The following is a 20167-nucleotide window of genomic DNA, read 5'->3' on the forward strand; positions in this document are numbered from 1 at the left end:
GAGGCCTTATTTATTTAAAATAATATATCAAATGGAAGTGTTATAATCAGTTTATTTGTAATAAACATGCTATACAGATAGATTAATTTACACATGCATCCCTGAATCAATTCGTTGTTACATTCAGAATTGACTATAAAAGGCACCAATTTCAGCTTGAACTGTAAAATCGAGGTTTTTCTCTTTCGCTATTCGATTTAACCGAATGAGATTATCGGTATGAATGCTTGAGGTTCGAACTAATCTCAACTTGGGAAAATTCACGTGATTACACATGATCGATTCAACGGTTCGATTCATTAAACCAAAGCCATAAACCTCCAGAACCTCGAGCTCCACCATTTGCTGTAATTGTAGCGTCACATACATGTCGTGAATCTTCCAAGCTTTTTTCATCTTCAAAGTTTTCAATTTCGAAAACGGCGGTATCCTTAACGTGTCAATTTTGGTAAGTGGTTTATATTCGAATTCCAAGCTTTGAATATTCTTGCAGATATTATATATGTATTGCAAGTCGGTTCTCGACACGAAGGTTCGAGATGATTCAGTTATCACTTTCAAGTTTAAAATATTTTCACCAATGATCGCCAGGAGTTGCCTAAGATTCTCCATGGAAACGGCATTCCAGCAATAGAAGTTAAGTCCCGTAAGATTCTTGAGGGCCCTCAATTCGCGCAGATCACCACTGACTTTACAGTCGATTTGAATATCAGTCAAATTTGGAAAGAGAGCGGCGGCTGCACGAAAATGCGTTTCGTCGACGAAGGTTGTTTGAAAGCAAAATTTTTGCATCGCGGGACAGACTTGCGACGTCGGGCGTGACAATATATCATAATTAACATTAAACTCCTTGATCTTCTGGTGCGACGACAACAGTTCGTTTGTGCCAGCGGCAGAAATCTTGTGACCGTAAAAATGAAAGACGCGTAATTCGGAGCACGGACCTAAGGCGCGCAATCCTTCGTCAGTGACACGCGAGGAGTTTCTGATGTCCAATACGCGTAACTTTAAGCATTGCGATCCCACAATCGCGAGATAACTGTCGTTGAAATGATAATGGCAATACAATTCGGTGAGGTTCTGCAAGCGAAAACTGCTCATGCCCTTATTCCCGTACATCGTTATGTCCAATTTCTCCAAGCCTCGGATTCTACTGGCATCGTGTTCGTCCATACAACGCATGGTGTGATAGCCACACCGGAGTCCGGTAAGATCTACGTCCATGATCATTTCCAGAGCCGCTGCAACGTGGCTTTCTGGCCGGGGTCCGCGATACTTTTTCTCACGTTCGCGAAACTTTTCCACGAATTTCGCACAAAACTCTGCTAGCAGGCGTCGACTCGGCGGCAGCCAAGGGAAGAGCAACTCTTTGATCAGCGCAACGGTTCGACGAAGTCGAGGCACGTCCCCTTTGCAGCTTAGTCGATTGCACAGATCCACGAAGTACTCGACCAAAAAGTCGAAGGTAATTTGCTCGAGCGAGGCTGGTTGCTTGACTTTAGGCATCTCGGATAATCGGTTTATCTGTAAGCACCAAAGTTCAAACGTCACGAGGTTGGTACCAATGATAAGCACTTGCTTATATACAATACCTACTCGGACTAACTGAAAACGGTCAGTAATGTTTCGCTGAATTGAATGGGTTACGATGCAGAATTGAGAAATAATACCCAGTATCCCATTTCAATAGTGAGATTTGATGTATTTGTTCAAATTCTCTTGCGAATTGCGAGAATAGATTTCGTCGGATACTTTTGAAATTATTTCGCAGCTTATAATTTTGTTTTTCATGGTGCACCCGGATGTTGCACCGTAATAGGTTCGCATCACTTTGCAATTCAACTACAAGTAAAGTTTGCCACCTGAGAGGATGTGCTTTTTTTCGAAATCAACAAAATTTCACTCGGTAAAATCACAATGAAATTTGTTTTCTATTTTTCGTTTGTAACAGAGAAATTCCGTAGTTAGAGTTTGTTAAGGATACTGGGTGTAATATTACTGAAGAAAATGAAAAATGGGAAGTAACTTTTACAGTATTTCTATTTTGTTATTAAGGGTTAATTTGCTTTTTCCAAGCTAAAATTAATGCCTGATTTAAGAATTTTTATCAATGAAATTATCCGGTCGATCAGATCGAAGACATGCCAACCAGCGACCGAGCGACGTCATGGTCAAGAACGCGTAGCAGGCGTCTTTCGGCAAAAAAAAGTATTGAAAAAAATTGTACAAGTTCCTGAATACATAACGAATATATGCGCAAGACTCGAATTTAATCGAGCGTGTAGTTTTGTCAGTAAAAATTCTCAAATAAGGCATTAATTTTAGTTTAAAAAAAGCAAAACCTTCCGTAAAATATCACCTTTGGCGTCCAATTTTTCTGTCCTAGTAATCGATGTTAAATTCAGGCAACTGTTTCTATTGTACACACCACAATTTTCAGTAAAGTGCAGCCCACTTTTCCTACAACCACAAGCAGGCCAAGATCCTGTTTGGAAGATGCGTAAAATTGTTTCGAAGATATTCTTCGAGGCTGATTGTTGGTACTATAAATTTGATATGAAATATTAAACTACCGCGTTATGAATATTAATTTTACTTTCTAGCACTTTTGATACAACTATGCCGTGCGGCACCCAGAATCAGACTGGTTTCGTCGGGTGTAGTCAAGCCTAGAACAGTTACAGCGGCTAGAACCTATGCCCGAAAAATAGTGCGAAGGTCGTATACCTGGGTGGTAAACCAATATCCCGTACGCTATAAGCCTGCAGTATAGGTCCTATGCTCATTTTCCAAATGAAATCACCATAATACGGTACTACGAATATCTCACAAATACTTTTAGTGGGCTGTAACGGCAATAGGGTTATTTAAATAAATGAAAAGCAAATTTTCCCCAAGTGGTAAATTTTGATTCGTATTCAATTTCGAAGGGATTGCAAATAGTTTCATGAGAAATTTATGCGGGTTCCGCGTCGCCTGAAGTGAAAAGCTAGTGAACCTTTACTACCACTACAATGTAAGAAACGATTGTCTTCATGGGAGTTTGCGAGTGTTAAATATGACAGCGTACGATGAAAGCGTCAAGGTTTATCAGACCCGCTTAAGCCTTGCCAACCTGGCGAAATAAACTGAGAAGAAAGGCAAACAAGGGAAAACGGAAACTCGTTATGCTTACGGAGAAGGTTCGGAGCACTTGCTAGCTATGAGAAATACCGGTCCGAAAGGGTTCATGATTTTTCGTGTACCTTGATTTGCTTTCGCGAAGGACCCTCTACGATGGCCAAAAAAAAAAAAAAAAATCTACGACCGTTTCAAAAGTTCTATCTTTTGACCGAATGAAGATATTATCAAACCCGTGCGTAATTTTTTAGATGATAAGTTCTCATACGCATAAAAAAATCGGGAGCGCTAAGCAATAATCACCCACCACGGCGTTTCGAATTTACGGTGAAAAATTTCGTTCTTGACGGTAAAAAAATCTTTTTCGTGGTCGCACCGAGTTCTGAATCTTTTTTCATACGCAATTTTGCATAAAAAAATTACGCGGGGGTTTGAGTCAAAAGATAGAATTTGTGAAATGGTCGTAGGTTTTTTTTGTTTTTTTTATGAGCCATCATAAAGGGTCCTCCCACGAAAGCAAATGAAGCTACACAAACAATCATGAACCGTCTAGGACCGGTATTTCTCATAGCTAACAATTGCAACGAACCTTTCCCTTCCCGGTAACAGTCAACCATAGCGATGTCGTCCTTTATTCCTCTGACACTGCCACACGTGCACACGGACAAGTAAAATTCATGGAATGAATCCTCAAATGCGAGAAAATAATTTTCGAATATTTTGCGTCGAGATAATTGCTGATTCAAAATTCGTACGGGTAGAACAGCATCGGCAGATCAGAGTTCAATCGAACGTAACGGTAGAAACGATTATAAAATATTTCGTTGACAGCTGACACACGTATTGACACACAACAACGTGAACGTGGCTGCCGCTGAAACGCTGGGACAGCACGTTTCGATTGTTCAACAATTTGCGTCACTTACATTTCACCCGAAACAAAACAGCCCCGCGAATACGTCGATTGTAACTCCGTTGTTGGTTAAACTCTGTGAACTGGTATTTTACTCCGCGAAAATTCGGCGGTACAAAATGGCGCCGGCACTAACTTTTCGCCTCGGCACTGCGACGACGAATTTTCCATGACGCTTGTTCGCTGCGCACGCGCTCTCATGCACAGCTGGTGCAATATACTAAACACTACACACACACACCCGCACAGATAAGCGGATTGGGCCAGGGCAAGCAATTCTCCGAAATTCCGAAAGTTTCCAGCGACTCATATTTGATAAGTGTTCGAACAAAACACGTGAGACTGTCTAAATTTGTTATAATTGGGTAGATAACGATACGAAATTTGCACGTATAGCCGGAAATTTTTCATTATCTGCCGACGCATAATTTAAAAGCGATAATGAGATCCCTTGAAAAATTACTTCGAAGTATATTATTCGTTGTTCTGCTTTCGATTTTGAGATAGAATGTGTTATTGTCAGACTTTCCGACAAATGTTGTGAATGCTTATTTTAGCCATGTTGTTTGATTTCACTTTGACCTTATCTTGAAATTATGCGTAGAGTTTATCGGTGGCGTAGGTCAATAAAGTCGAAAACAAATTTCACTTCTCGGCTGTGAAGGGAAGCCCGGAAAGGCATCAGGAAAATAAAATATATTAATTGAACGCAGTGACGTATATAAGTTACGACTAAATATTACTAAACAAAAGGAAAGAAGTAAAAGAAATTTGTTTAAGAAGACTTACGTTTAATTACCTACTTCATAAGCCTCTTAATGATGTGAAAATTTCTTAACGAAAGGTGAAAACTGAAATGCCGTTACGTTAGAATTTTAAATAGGTTTCCATAGTCGAGGTATTATCCGTTAACAACAATCAGAATCCAAACTGGCTGCCCGGTAATTGCCTAAATAATGAGACGGTCTTGTTAACCTTCACATCGTAATCCAATGTCACGAATCGTTAGTTAAATTTTAAATGCTCACCACCATCGAAGGAAATTCTCCGTCGTTAACGACTCAGTATTTATCGTTGCAAAACATCACTTTCTTATTCCTTTCATTTAACAGATTCTTCGATTTTTCCAAAGATAAAATGAAATAAATTTCGGGACTTGGAATTTTCACGTTTTCTTTTTTATTTCCTAAAATCTACTTCGCGATTACCGTTCTGGCACTATTTTCGGTAACGTACCATAATTATTTATCTCGAAAATGCTAATTCGGGGTTCAGTCCAAAGTTCAGGGATCCGTCTGAAACGTGGATTCCAAATGCCACATTACAATGCATATTATACGATGCAATTAACACCGCATTTCGAAGTCTTAAATATTTATAGCGCGAGTCTTATCTTTTAGAGATATCGTTAGTTGTTCAACATCATCGCCCTCGTCGTATCATGCCAAAAGCAAACATCGAATACTTAAAAAATGATATTTTGAGCATTAACGCACGCAAATGAAAAACCTTCGATATAAATTAGAAAAAAATTGAATTTCAATAATACGGAGAGTCCTTAATCATATCGTTATAAGCATTATAAATTAAGAGTATGAAAACCAGAATAAGACGATGCTCGATAATAAATCAACGAACAATTTCATTCGAGCACATTTCAATGTAAATAACGTGCTAATTACTAGGTAGAATCAAATATATACAGGAGAAATTAACATCGGAGCTGAAGCTATAAAAATAAAATTTAGAGATAGATAGTGGAAAAATGTGCGAGGTCAAAATTTTTTATCCTCAATCCCCAGGCAGTTGTTTAATCGAACAATTTGATGTTACACGAAATGCCAATATTGCGGTTTAAGATTCTTTCAGTGTACCGAGAGAGAGAATAAACCGTAAAATGCATAATTCTACAAAAGTAATCCTGAAATGTTACAACGTGTTGAAAAATCAAGGTTTGCTTGACAAGGTGGCTAAATTTCATTATAAATTTTAAATATAATTCAAACTATCCATTATCAATCGAACCCTGTAGGAAGATGTAGGTACATTATATGAAAGCAAATCGTCGGAATCTGGGGAAACCGTTTTTCAACAAATTTTGTTGACTTGCTGCTGATTATCATATAAATATAACAGTTTTTGAATGAACGAGCGTGTAACGAATGAATGTGTATTTATTTTCACAGCTCGAGAAAATCTTTGCATTTAATCACTGCAGGTTTTCTGAAGTGAGGCTGGTTGCAAGCACCAAATTTCAAACATCAAGAAAAGAGACAACAAGATAACCGCAAAAATTAATTGGATTAATTCTATTTCTGTGTTTGTCGGAATAAATCTAACGACAGATTCCTGACCTTTGATCCGCGATAATTTGTATGGTAAGTAATTTGTCTCGTAGAAATGGACGTAGGAAATATACGGAAGGATAATTAAGGGGTAACACCATTCAAACGGTCGAAAAAAAGGCCCAACTTTGAAGATTTATTTTAGGAGTATGGAAAAAGGAATAGGATTTCTTTTCGGAGGGTTCGTTTAACGCGTATTGAAGTGTGAGAAAAAAAAGATTCGTCATCATTTTGATGAAAAATGGCGACGACGGAGTTAATCTTTGAAATCACCTTTTTTTAAATCTCCTTCACGGGAGGACGGATTTCGCGAAAACTATAAGGCCTGGGGCAAAAAGCCCAAAAAATTTATAATCCAAGTACTATTGCCGATAGAAGCACGTAGGGGTTTTATTTTAAATCAAATTTTGTAGAAATTGTGCATTTTTGAAAAAAACGAGTCGATCTTTGGCCAAAAAATGAGTAGTAAATTATTCATGTAAAAAAAGTTTGCATTAAATAAGAAAACGGTTACGTACTTCCATAGAAAATTTAATTGTGAGGCTAATCTCAAATCGACTCGTGCAACACTGTTCAAATAATCTGTCCTCCTAGCATGAAAAAAGTGGTTTCGAGAAAAAGCCGGTTAGAATTTTACAAGCACTCAGCGCGCGCTTCGTGGCGCTGTGCAAAAATCGAGAATTGAACCTTTGAAATATTTTTTTTCAGTACATGACCGACTGGATATTTTTCTTATGACCCTAAAATATTGTTTAAACCAAACATAAATCGAATTTTTCAAAATCCTAGATTTCCAAGAAGATTTCGGAGTTATTCGTATTTGATAATCCTTTTTAGAAAAACATCTTGTAGAATAAATGAAATTTCACTATTATTATATCATGTTTTCATCGTGCCTTGATTAACTCCACTTACCAAGTGCCTTTGTCGGCATTTATCGGTGCACAACGTCGATTTCTTATTCCTCTCATTCAAAAGATCCTTCGATTTTTCCAATCCTAAAATAGAATAAATTTCTGGAATTGGGATGTTCACGTCAGCCGATTCATTTCCCAAGACCTACGCTTTCCGATGTTCGATATCGACGTACGACATATGATTCACCGAAACGTTCATCCCCGGAATAAATTATCTCTTACACGTAACGGAAGTATCGAGTGAAGGTGCCCGGCTCTTGACTAGAACTAAAAATCTTTCCGACATCAGCGAGTTGCAAACAACGAAAGCTTCTACATTTGAAAATAGGTACGTACTGTTGCTTCTGAAAATTCTAATCTGTCTGACTGATGAAATGAGCGTTAACTGCCAAGTCAAATAGGGATGTAGTTTGAGGAATTGCAGTATTAAACTAAAATAGAGATTTGGTTACCTATCTGTGGGCGCTTTGGAGGTCGCTCGTGTTTAGAATTCGGGTACATTCGCAGCCAACTTCTGGTATGATTTCGTAAATATAATATCGTGAAAAATGTGCGGTAGGCACTTTCAAAGAATGAAAACTTATAAAACTCAACGGTATTATCGATGACGTTACTTCAGGCTGCAAAGTCAAATACAAACTAGAGAAGACATTCGATTATTGTACACGAATAAACGCATGTTTTGACAAAACCAGTACTTTATTAAGTTTTATTTTTTACAAAACTGATTTCTCCACATTTTGATTCATTCCAATAACGAAACGTCGAACTAATGCAGTATCCACCCAGTGCTCATAAATCCCAATCTGTCCCAATACGTGCTCGGCCTGGAAGGAATACACGAGCGTAAAGGAATATTTCTGATGGAAAATTTCCGACGCAACATCAAGTACGTAATAAAACTGATTCGTGATTACCAAGGCTGACACTCCATTGCGAAATCAAGGTTGTTATCTTTTGCGATTTTGTTTATCTTCCTCATGCCAACTTCGTCGGCTTCCTCGCATAGAACCTTCTTCAAATTTGGAAATCTCACGTGATCGAACATGATAGATTCCGTTATTTTCACAATCGGCCCAAAGTTTTCGAACCTTAGAGTTTCAAGCTGTTTCAATACACCAAATTCTATTGCGGCGTGACTGGGAAATCGGTTATTGTTGACTCTTTTCGCCTCTACATCGAGTTCTTTCAACTTCGGGAAAGGTGGCACTACTAATTTTTCCCCACAACTGCTGCGTTCGTAAACGAACGTCAGGTATTCAACATTTTTGCAAGATTCGTAAAGAAAGTTCATGTCGTCCTGCGTCAAAAACACGCCAATACAATACAAGTTCTTCATGTCTAACGAAGAAATATTTGCACCTATGATCGTCAACAGTTGCCTGAGATTGTTTGTACTGGGATGGCTCACACCCCCACTGAAATCAAGCGCACTGAGATTTTTGAGTTTCTGTAAGAGGCGCAAATCGCCTTCGACTTGACCGTAAATTCTGAGATATGTCAAATTGGGGAAAAGAGTAATGAGAGCGCGTAACATTTCGTTCGTTATTGGCTTGAATCTGACGCAATAGCGTTTCATAGACGGACACACCATTGTCAGTGGACGCGACAACACGTCGAAGTCCAACCCCACACACATGCGTAGGCGGACAGTTTTGCGCACATTCAACTCCTCGAGCTTCGGATGTGCCGACAGCAGATCATTCACGCCAACATTTGACACTCTCCAGAAACAAAAATCAAGGACTCGTAAATCTGAGCACGGCTTCAGGGCTTGCAATCCGTAGTCGTCAACATCCGGCGAGTTACTAACGTCCAGCACTTGTAACAGCGGACAATGCGAGCCAATGATGGCAAGGTCGTTGTTGTTGCACTGCTGTGGAAGGTAAAGTTCAAGGAGATTTTCCAAGCAAAAATATTCCAGTATTCCAGACACGTCGTACGAAGGAAAGGTATGGATTTCCAATGACTCTAGTCCCCGGAATCGGTGAAGATCATTGCAGTCCAAGTAATTTAGGTATGCGTGGCTACATCGCAGATTACGAATTTTCACGTCCATCATGATTTCCAATGCTTTTGCGATATAGCTCTCCCGATGCATCGCCGATCTTTCCCAGCAAGAGAGTTTAAACATTTCGAAAAATTTTATACAGAAATCCTCGACCAGAGAAAGGTTTGGCGGCAGCAGAGGAAACAGCTGCATTTTTATTTTGGCAATGCATCTATGGAGTTTTTTTGAATCTAGATGGCAGCTGGTCCTTAGGCAATAATTCACGCAATGAGATACCATTAAATCGAACGCTATATCCTGCAGAAGAGCTGGCTCCTTGCGTTTGGGCATCTTGAAGCTTGAGTCTACTGCAATTCAAAAGAAATTCGTTCAAATTATAATATGTGGAAAACCTTCGCTCCTGCAACTTGTTCGGAGTAGGAGAAAGAGATCAATCCCAATGTAACAGATCAAGAAGCATCCAGCGCAATTTAATTGTGAGTCAAGTACTATAAGCAAGTAGTGTCGCATCAAATTTTCATCGAAAATGTAGTGATGATAAACCCGTTCAGAATAAACCATGTACGTATCAGGAAGGACTAAATGAATTATGAACTCTACGAGCAGAGCTACGGGGCCGGAAGAAGGTGGATAAAAATCGGAGGATCCATTTCATCCGTCCAAAAAATTTACACTCCAAACTGTTGCAGAAGGATCGAGTGATGACAGTAGAGTTTTTTTCCATCGTGACGGACTTTGGTTAAACAACGACAAATGAACACTAACCTGCAGTAGTTGATATCGACGACTTCTCGCTTCTTCCACCTAACGTTACTACTTTTCAAAAAATGTTTTCCAGATGCGTGACGACTGAACATCCGTTCACTAGAAACGCAGACACTCTTTTACAGCTTCACCGATCACATATCACCGTGGCAGACAATTGTTGGTTCGAAACAATGACATCTTAAAGTTCGATACAAATGGTTGCCAGAGCGAGTTTCGCCCGAATTCGCCAGACTCCTCAAAATGTTCGGGAAGCCCGTTATGCTGCCGACTCCAAACGAAGTATACTACTACTCGAAACAGCGTGATAGATCTGCTGAAGGTACAGTTACAGAGCACGTTGCGAGCGCGCTTGCGCAGTGGATGAGTTGTGTATACAAGGCGAGTTTCTCGGCGCAGCGCGCAGCTCGTAGAAAGTCCGTGTGGAAAAATGTCCACAACTCCGGGTTCCGCGTTGCGTTATGCAAGAGTCGCAGTTTTGCGGCAAGGTTAAGATCTCGGAAACCTTGGATGAACTTGAAACCCAGCGCCTTTGGTGCAACTTTACGCTATTCGCCCATGCATTAGGATCTTCGACTGAAAATCGGAATATAATTTCAGCTAGATACGATAACTTGACTGAATTTGAAGTATTCTTTATTCCATTTGAAAATATCACGCGTTTCCGCAACATCAATTTTCGCAGTTGATTTTATTTTTGTTAGTAGATTTGAAGAAAAAGATGTCTTAGATGGTTTATTATTATCTTTCCCATAACAATATTGGGAAACATCGATACAAAAGGCACTTGACGTTGAACTGAACGTTGACATTTCTGAATAAAGAAAATCATTTCAACGTATTAAATCATTGACGAATCATTCATTTCTGCTATTATTATTACCATTTACTCGCATAAAATATATACCAACAATGAGACTGCGATAATCGATGATGCGGAAGGTTACGGTAACCTAGACACTGTTTAGCGGAAGTTCCAGTGTTTTTTTACTGTAATTGGTTGATACGGCTTGTTTGTATTGAATTAATATAGGTAAGGTTATGTCAGATCAACACAGAATTTTACGGTCTTTAACTTTCACGGGCTCACAAACTCTCGGCGCTAGCAATGAGAAATTATGTGGCTAGTTTAAAATTCACGCTTCGATGAGGAAATCCAATGAAGTGATTCAAGGCCCAAGTTGACGAGGAAATAATAGTTTTGTTCAAGTGAGAAAAAAGATGCGACAAAAGCGATATGCTATTGACGACATTTTTACATGGCAGAATTATGCTCTGAACGAAACGACTGAAACAATAAGATGAATAATGTTGTACAGGAGTTTTATAACATTATAGTAATACACTTTGATAAAACTATGTTTGGTAATATATAAACCAATTTCGTTAAGAACTCGTAAAATAAAAGAACGTCGTATACAAACAAAATTGAAATATTTGTTGACAGGCTATTGTTTGTTTTAAAAATTCTATCTTCACGTAACACGAAATGCAGTGTTGGCAAGAGGTTACTGGTTAAGTAACCGCATCGATTCGTATCAACATTACCGAGATTATTTCGTCGAGACAATTGGACGAGTCTTCCAACTGCCAACAAAACGTTAACACCAATATTTTTACCATCCCGGGCAAAGTTCGGTGCTTTAATTATAATATTCTCGCTGAAATCCGTTATTACAAGAAAAACCAAGGGACTGTTTCATGCAACAATTAATTGCGTTACGGTTTTCATATATTTTTCAACGTCAACAAATTTCCCGTCATAACAAATAAGCCCAGCCGTTCTTAGATGAAAACAATTTTCCTCTAGTTCGTAATTTTCAACAATAGGTAGGTATATCCGCAGAATTGAGATAAATTAAGACTTGTCGACTTGAACTCTTCAATCGTGCAGTTCAATCATTTTTAGCTTAATTAAGCTAAAGATAAGATAGTTTGTCAACTAATTTTCAAATTTACACATTCGTAAGCTACGAATGTTTTCTTAGAAATGCAAGATCAAAAATTACTTAAATTATAAATTAAAATCTAGATACAGACTTCTCATTTCAAATTACTTTTAAGTGTTTATAAAAATCTGATAGATTTGTTCGATTTCATTTCGCAATGATTAAAAACAAGACAATAATTATAGACGCGGTTCGCTGTTATCTTCACCTTCGTTAATCGTGAAGTCGTGAAAAATGTCTTCCGTGATTTCTTTGAAAACTTATGAAAAAAAGGGAAGTTTCTTCAAATAATAGTGATTCGTTTTTCATCACTTCAGAGAGACCAGTGTCAAATGAATAACTAATATTTATTCTTTGCAATTGAAATCGTGCATATACCGTATACATACTATTCATTCTTACAAGCCTAACTTCGTTTTTTGACGTATTATTATTTATGATCTACGTGAAAGGTCCTTCGATACATATTTTTTGTGTCTGTGTCTCGTTTCGATCAAAGCCGACGAAAGAGTTACCTTGATTAAAGTATTAAAATTCTCCATTATCTTCATTACACCAGAAAATTTTCCGGCATTAATTTTCTTATTTTATTTACGTCGTCTTGTCGATTTAAGGAAGAATGTCAGACCATAAATTCTATAAGATATTACACGAATATAAGACATTTTTTGAATAGATAATTAATAAACGGTCAAATCAGTGATTAAAATACTTCGTTTCCAGCGCAATGAGTGCCCTTTACATCCGACAATGTTATACCAACAATGAAACTAGAATCGACGATGTGTAAGATTCCAACAACCAGGAGATTATCCGGCGTTAGTTTGGCCGTTTTTACAAGCTCGTTGATCCAAATTGTTAGTATTCAGTTTAAATAGGTGCGGTAATACCAGGTAAGCCCAGATTTCCTCGGTCTTTGAGTTTCACGGTTTTAAAAACCCTCGGCGCTGGTGATGGAAAATAGTTGGCGAGTTTAAGATTCACGCTTCGGTGGAAAAATCCGATGAAGCGATTCGAAGCCCAAGTAGACGAGAAATCCTAATCGCTAACACGGGGATAAAGAAAAGAAAAATAAAAACCATGCGGCGACGTCATTTCCACGTGGTAGAAATATACTACGAATAAAATGATTGGAACTATAAGATAATATACATATATATATATATATATGTATGATACTCCTGGAGACACTTCACTCTATTGTACCCATAAATTTCTGATCCGTAGATCCGTTCGGTAGTTATAAATTTTATGTAATTTTTTTTCGCAAGGTTATTTTCTAATCATAAAAAATATTCCTTCTTTGACATCCTGGGTTACAAACGAGCCCGAAGCCTTTTCTTTGTTAATTTAAAGTATCTAAATCTAAAGAAATCGACAGTCGTTCAAAGTTGAGTGGTTTCTTTCGGACCCCAGAGATTTGTTTCTGCTGTTGTTTTCTTTCAACTTCAAATTAAAGAATAAGGTTAGTTTATTACGTTACACCAGGTCTGTGTTTATTTTTGACAATATGTAACATTTTATTTACATATTCGTGATATAGTCGTATGGCGAATAACGAGATACGTATATAGTCTATTCTGTCTCAGACGAAACTAGCGATACAGTCTTTATTTTTGGATGGCGTATAATTTACGGTCTCGACATATACGAGAGGAATTATTGCAAAATAACGAATCAGACAACAGAGAGACTATGAAAAAATTCCAAGCGACGAGAAAGGTTCTGCATGCGCTTTAACAGATAAAAAACAAAATTCGATGTTCAATTGAGATATCCTCTGGAAAAAATTGAACTGCCACTTGCCCAGCTCGGTGCAAATTGTACCAGGAGATAGGACAGAAAATGTAGAAAAGTTTGTGCATCGTGTAAACGCCTTATTTGCAACGAACACAGCTTTACGATTTGCAACCATTGTGCAGGCGCGTAATATCATGGAACACATTTTTATACTTTTTTTTTCTTTCATAAATCATTATGTTTTAATAGTATTTTATAATGCAAATCTTGAGAATATTCTGTTACAACAATAAAAATACATCATATTTTTACTATGATACGAATTTTATTTTTTCACAAATTTTCATCGTTCATTTCTTAAAATAAATATCTTTTTTGATAAGCCCACTATTGTAACGTGCACCCGGTAGTAGCGTTCTAGGGTTAAAACATACTTTCATCTTGAATAAATGTAGCCCAGTCACTTTAGAATTTTCAATCCATTAACTTGGAACGGCAATTTTCTTACATGAATCATCGGGAGAGGGGGAGGGGGGGGGGAGGAGTTCATTGGTAGTTTAAATCCAGATTTTCCGGAAATCCACCCCTCGTCCTTCAGTTGTCATATCGAATTTAAGCGTGAATTTTCTTAATTATTAAATCACTCGTTTATTTTCAACTAGAGAGTAAAAATGGTAACGACTAGGCTTAAGAGAAATGTTATTCTCTGCAACTTTGATCCTTACCATTTTTTCTGTAGGATTAATTTTTCTTGACTTAAGCCCGAAGGGTGGGGAAGGGGGAACTTAATTATTGCATTATCTCGTTTGTTGTTGACTTTGAAAGTAACGTAAACAAAAACTCTGTCATAAATCTTATTCGATACAGGCTGTACGGTGTTTCTTCTCGGAATAGTTTTGAATGTGTGACCCTTGTCCTGGGGCTCTTTTTCTAAATTCTTAACTTAATTATCATCCCAGATTCCATACTGTTATGTTTCCGTCCAGGGTTCGGGGAGCCGTTTGTAACGGTCACCTAAAATGTCACGTTGCAGCAGCGGGTCACAAGCTTACAGAATTGTTTGCACGGACTTACCTGGTTTTGCAAGGCGTTTCTTTTATGACTTATTCTCAGAAACATTGAAGCGAGGGAAACTGAACAGGTGGGAGGATATAATGACTACATAGGAAGTGTACATTATCGCGGAATTTGCGTGAAAAACTACGTACGTTTATTTTTTAAAATTTATCGACAACATTGAACCAAACAAAGAGATGGAGAAATGCGTGTGTGTAGAATAAATGCAGATCACTCGATAGCGCGACTCTGAATAACTCAGAATAACTTATACTAACAAATGTTAATAACGGATTTTGATGGGTCGCAGGTATATTGAAGGGGGCTGCCTAAGCGGGTCTCCCAAAAATTTTCTCCGAAACTAAGCGTCGTCGGGCAAAATTCCAATAGCCTGGTCACTCGGGAAGGGTCTCCCGTCAGTATACCTGAGACCCATCGAAATCCGTTATTAACACGTTGCGGCTTCCCCTTGTAAGTTCAAGCAGTAAAACAGATAAGACGAATTGGAAATTTGTTGTAAAATAATTTAGAAGGTCAACGAAGTCGCTTCAGATTAACAAAATGCATTTTAGTTTGCGGGGAAATTCTATGACGATAAATAATTGTTTATTTATGGTGACGGAGGCGACGAAGTGTTGAAACGGTAATTATTGTACCAGTTAGAGCACGGGTCATTTTTAATCTCAAAATCTAAATTCTTCATTCTAGCAATCCGACGAATTTCTTCCAAGTCTTCGTCCTTCATGCAGATCGTTTCGATAACGGACAATTTTGGAAACCTGTCATTATCCAGCATTATCGATTGGATTGTCTGAAAACTGACGTCATAATTGTGAAGCGAGAGAGTCTCTAGGCTCGGCAATTTGTCGAACTCTATCATCGGGTCGCGCAATAGTTCAATGGACTCGAACTCAATGGCAATATGCGGTATCAATACTTTCAACTTCTGGAAGGACGGAATGACGACAAGCCCGTCCCCGTGATCGAACTTCAAACATTCCAAGTTGGGACATGAATCGAATATAAAATCGACGTCTTCCTGTCGCCATAGAAATCCCTGCTCCCAACAAGCGAGCTTCAAGGTAGTCAGATTCGCCCCAACGAACAGCAAGAATTCCTTGATATTGACCCACGCAATTTCGATCTCATCGTAATACATATCCGACGAGAATGTGAAGTCAAGTCCGGTAAGTTTGTTGAGGGGATTGAGTATGGAGAACTCTTCCGTGAAAACGCCATGCACGTGTAAATAGGTGATATTGGGAAACTTGGTGACGATTTTACGAAGGTTTGCAGAAGAGATTGGGGTGTCAGGTATGGAACTGAAGTGGCTGATCGAAGGGCACACCGACGAGTCCAAGTGGAACAAGGTCTCTGCGGAAACGTTGGAGATCCTGTCCAGTTTCTTGTGCACCGCAAGCATGCGGTTTATACCGCTGTGCGTTACCGAGCACCTGTAAACGTCGATGAATCGAAGGTCAGAGCACTGGCTGAGGTTGGAAAGCCCTTCGTCCGTGACATGCCGCGACTCCGGAACTCTGACAATTTGCAGCTTGGGGCAGTTCCGACCAACCACGCTCAGGTCAAGGTTAGTGCATCTCTCGGCGAACACAAAACTCGTCAGATCGTTCAGGTAGAAGTTGGGCAGGTTTATGGGAAGAGAGTGTAGGATGTAATCCAGGTCCAGTTCAGCCAGTCTCCTTAGGCGCGAACCATCTTGGGGGTCCAGGTAGGCCAGGATCGGCCCTCTGCACTGCAGTCCCACTATCTCTGTGTCCATGACGACTTCCAGGGCGGCTTTTAGATGCGACGCCGGCCGGGAATCTGAGTAAAACCGCTCCAGAAACCGGGCCGAGAAGTCTGCCACCGAGAACCACGGTATGCAACTGATCACGTCCAGTTTGATGGCCGAAATGACCTGATTCAGCTCGTCCAGGGAGCCTTCGATACTGGTTCGGTCGCAGCAGAGGACGACGTATTCAAAGATGACGTCAAGCGCCATTTTTTGTAACACGGCCGGCTGTCGTACCTTGGGCATCTCCGCGTATGCGACTCTGTAAGCACACAAATTTCACCCTCTGTTATTCCCATCTTGTCTCTGTGTTTCGATTCTTCGAGGCGATTCTCTCAGTGATTGATAGAGTACGCGCACTTGCGGCGTACCGGATATCCGGTAGACTCTAAAAGCCGTGATTGCAGTCATACGGCATAATGGCCTACGGACAATTAGCGCTCTGATAGAGTGGAACACTATGGAACTCCGTGGAACTCGCGAGTGATCGAGATAGCCTTCAAACGATTCCACATGGGTTAGTGCAAGTCTCGGAGTTTGGCAGCTACAGCATGGCAAATAGCTAGTAGCGATTTCCTCGGTCAATTCGGTGTCCAGTTGCCGTAATTAATTGACATTCCGACGCTGAAGCCGCAGTTTATCACCGAAACGATATCGTGAACCATCTTTAGAGGAATAAAATCTAACGAATGATGAATAAATCAAATCACAACGAGGTGGTTGATTATGTATTTCATGATTGATCTTTGCTTACTTCCATTGTCCCCGTAACCTATGGCTTATGAAACTATAATGCATGGAATTGGGGACGGCGGAAGATCAGGCTTATTACTATTATTCATAAGTTAACGACACATGAACGAACCAAACAGCCTGCAGCGTTTCGACATCAAGATGTTAATCATTTCGGATTATGTCAGGACTTTTCTTTTGCCGTTCAATATCGAGACTCTGGTTAGATCGAGTTAGATAAGGTGAGATTACCATTCTCTTTGAACTACGCGATTTTACACAACCTTTCGGATCAAGATACGGAAGAAAGTATTTAGCAAAATATAATAAATTGTACAAAATTCTCGCATCGAGGGAGAAATGTAACGAAGCGATTCAAAGCCCAAGTAGACGAGATACCAAGAAATTGATTCAACCTGCATCCGTGACTCGACTCTACAATTTTCTGTAATGAGGATTGATTGAAGCACGCTTCGATATTTGAACTCAGGAATGGTTTACCGTCCTTTGGCACGCCGGTACGCTATTGACTCGAAATTCCATGCCAGGAAATTAAATTGTCGCATACCGCTTCGCAGCCACACCAAAAAGCTGCCTAAACCGTTGTCAGATATCTGCTTCCGTATTTTTCTCATCGGACGATTGTCTCCAACATTTCTCTATTCCAAGATATGGATTCAAATTTTTAGCTTCTCGCTCTACAATCTCCCAAGTAACCAAATCTTGAACTCCGCTACGCGAAGTTGAGAATTCGAATCATGTGTGCTAATATTCGCGACATTGCTCGGTTTTTATTGGCGTTTTGATCCCGAAATTCTTGAATTCTGGTGTATCGCAATTATCGATGTCATTGTCGCGGAACGTTCGTTGGCTGATGAAGACGTCGCTTTTCCAGCTTTCGGCATTGACATTCGGGGAGCCGTTTGTCATGGACACCTGAAATGCCACGTTACAGGACATCGTGAGTTTACATAATTGTCTGTGTAGACTTACCTAGTTTCTCATGGTGTGTTTCTCCCATTACTTCTTTTTCTTGAAATTGGAGTGAACGAAACTGGACACGTAAGAGGATTGAATGATTACACAGAATGTATATTACAGGGAGATTTGCGTGAAAAACTAACGATCTTTCATTTTAAAATTTATTTATCACATTTAATTAAATATAAAACTTAGAAAATATGTATTTTAGAATGAACACAGATCAGTGGATAATTTAACTTTGAATTTCGGAATAACGTCAACTAAATTGAAATATTCGAAAAAGCAAAGAAATAAAAAATTTGTTAAATATTAATCGATAACATCAACGATAATTAATACTTAGATTGATAAAATACGTTTTATTTTACAGGAACATTTCATAGCAATAAATAATCATTAATCTACGGAAATGGACACGACGACGTTCTTAATATCCGTTTATAATCTCAAATTTCAAATTTTTCATTCTAGCAATCCGTCGAAGTTCTTCCAAACATTCGTACCTCAGGCGGACATCTTTGATGACGGACAATTTTGGAAACTTGTCATTATCCAGCATTATCGATCGGACAGTCTTACAACTAACATCATAATGGTAAAGCGAGAGAATCTCAAGGTTCGGCAACTTGTTAAACTTTATCGTCGGAATACATAATATTTCCAGAGGATAATCGTCATAATTAAAGGAGCATTGCGGTGTCAGTACTTTCAACTTTGCAAAAGATGGAACGACGATAAGCTTTTCGTTGTGAACAAATTTGAAGCATTCTAAATTGGGACATGTATTGAATATGTAATCGATCTTGTCTTGCCCCATCACAATTCCTACACCACTATTCGTGGTGTCACATGAACCAAGTTTTAGAGTAGTCAGATTCGCCCCAATGAACCGCAAGAGTCCCATGATATTGGTCCACAACATTCTGACCTCGTTGTCAAACTGTTTCAACGAGAATTTGAGATCAAGCCCGGTAAGTTTGTTGAGGTTCTGGATAATGTACAAATTTTCCGTGATTTTGCCATGCATGTACAAATAGGTGATATTAGGAAACTTGGTGACAATTTTACGAAGGTGCTTAGCTGAAACTCTATCGTCGGTAGCGAAATGGTTGATCGAGGGGCACACTGACAAGTCCAAATGGCACATGGTATCAAAAGCAACGTCGGTGATCTTTTCCAGTTTCTTGTGCACCGACAGCATGCGATTTAAGCCGCTGTGCGTTACCGAGCACTTATGAACGTCGATGAATCGAAGGTCAGAGCACTGGCTGAGGCTGGCAAGCCCTTTGTCCGTGACACGCCGCGATTTCGAAACTCTGATCACTTGCAGTTTGGGGCAGTTCCGGCCGATCACGCTGAGGTCAAGGTCGGTGCATCTCCTTGCAAACATGAAACTCGTCAGATCGTTTAGGTAGAAGTTGTGCAGATTCATAGAAATCGAGTGTGAGACGTAGTCTAGGTCCAGTTCCACCAGTCTCCGTAGACGCCAACCATTTCGGGGGTCTAGAAAGTCCACCATCGGTCCTCTGAACTGCAGTCCCACTATTTCCATGTCCATGAACAGTTCCAGAGTGGCTTCTATGTAGATCAGCGAGTTGAAAGCGCAGTAGAACCTACTCAAGAAGTCCATAAATCTTGCAGCGAAGTCCGCCACCATAAACCAGGGTAAGCGACAGATCACGTTCTTTTTCATGACCGAAATGCCGTGAGTCAGCTCGTCCAGGGATCCTTCGACGCTGGTTCGATTGCACCAGAGAACGACGTATTGAAAGATGGCGTCGAGCGCCATTTTCTGCAATGTGGCCGGCTGTCGCAACTTAGGCATCTCGACGAATAACGATTC

General features: G+C 39.5%; 3 protein-coding genes across 11 annotated transcripts in view; all 3 read right to left on the reverse strand.

The window, feature by feature from the left end:
• Window positions 1-20167, reverse strand: part of LOC107227669 — a 94452-nt gene that overhangs the window by 10727 nt on the left and 63558 nt on the right. For 4 of the 9 annotated variants that reach the window (XM_046746362.1, XM_046746360.1, XM_046746363.1 and 1 more), the window contains one exon: window positions 18543-20166. The exons of 2 other annotated variants lie outside the window; for them this stretch is intronic. In XM_046746362.1, the coding sequence (XP_046602318.1) occupies window positions 18752-20149 (1398 nt within the window). In that variant the 5' untranslated portion in view covers window positions 20150-20166 and the 3' untranslated portion in view covers window positions 18543-18751. Of the gene's footprint in view, window positions 1-14930; window positions 16871-18542; window position 20167 lie in introns of those variants that run through there. 3 more of the 9 variants (XM_046746355.1, XM_046746354.1, XM_046746356.1) reach the window with 1 other exon arrangement.
• LOC124296567 lies at window positions 86-5036 on the reverse strand. Its single transcript, XM_046746365.1, has 3 exons — window positions 4823-5036; window positions 2360-2543; window positions 86-1524 (listed from the first exon to the last, which is right to left on the reverse strand). The coding sequence occupies exon 3, from the start codon at window positions 1504-1506 to the stop codon at window positions 124-126; it is 1383 nt and encodes a 460-aa protein (XP_046602321.1). The 5' UTR covers window positions 1507-1524; window positions 2360-2543; window positions 4823-5036; the 3' UTR covers window positions 86-123.
• Window positions 7976-10348, reverse strand: LOC107227679. Its single transcript, XM_015668895.2, has 3 exons — window positions 10072-10348; window positions 8213-9653; window positions 7976-8122 (listed from the first exon to the last, which is right to left on the reverse strand). Exons 2-3 carry the CDS (start codon window positions 9634-9636, stop codon window positions 8065-8067), a joined length of 1482 nt encoding a protein of 493 aa, XP_015524381.2. The 5' UTR covers window positions 9637-9653; window positions 10072-10348; the 3' UTR covers window positions 7976-8064.

The sequence above is a fragment of the Neodiprion lecontei genome, chromosome 1 (genome assembly GCF_021901455.1).
Source record: "Neodiprion lecontei isolate iyNeoLeco1 chromosome 1, iyNeoLeco1.1, whole genome shotgun sequence".
In the NCBI taxonomy this organism is placed as follows: domain Eukaryota; kingdom Metazoa; phylum Arthropoda; class Insecta; order Hymenoptera; family Diprionidae; genus Neodiprion; species Neodiprion lecontei.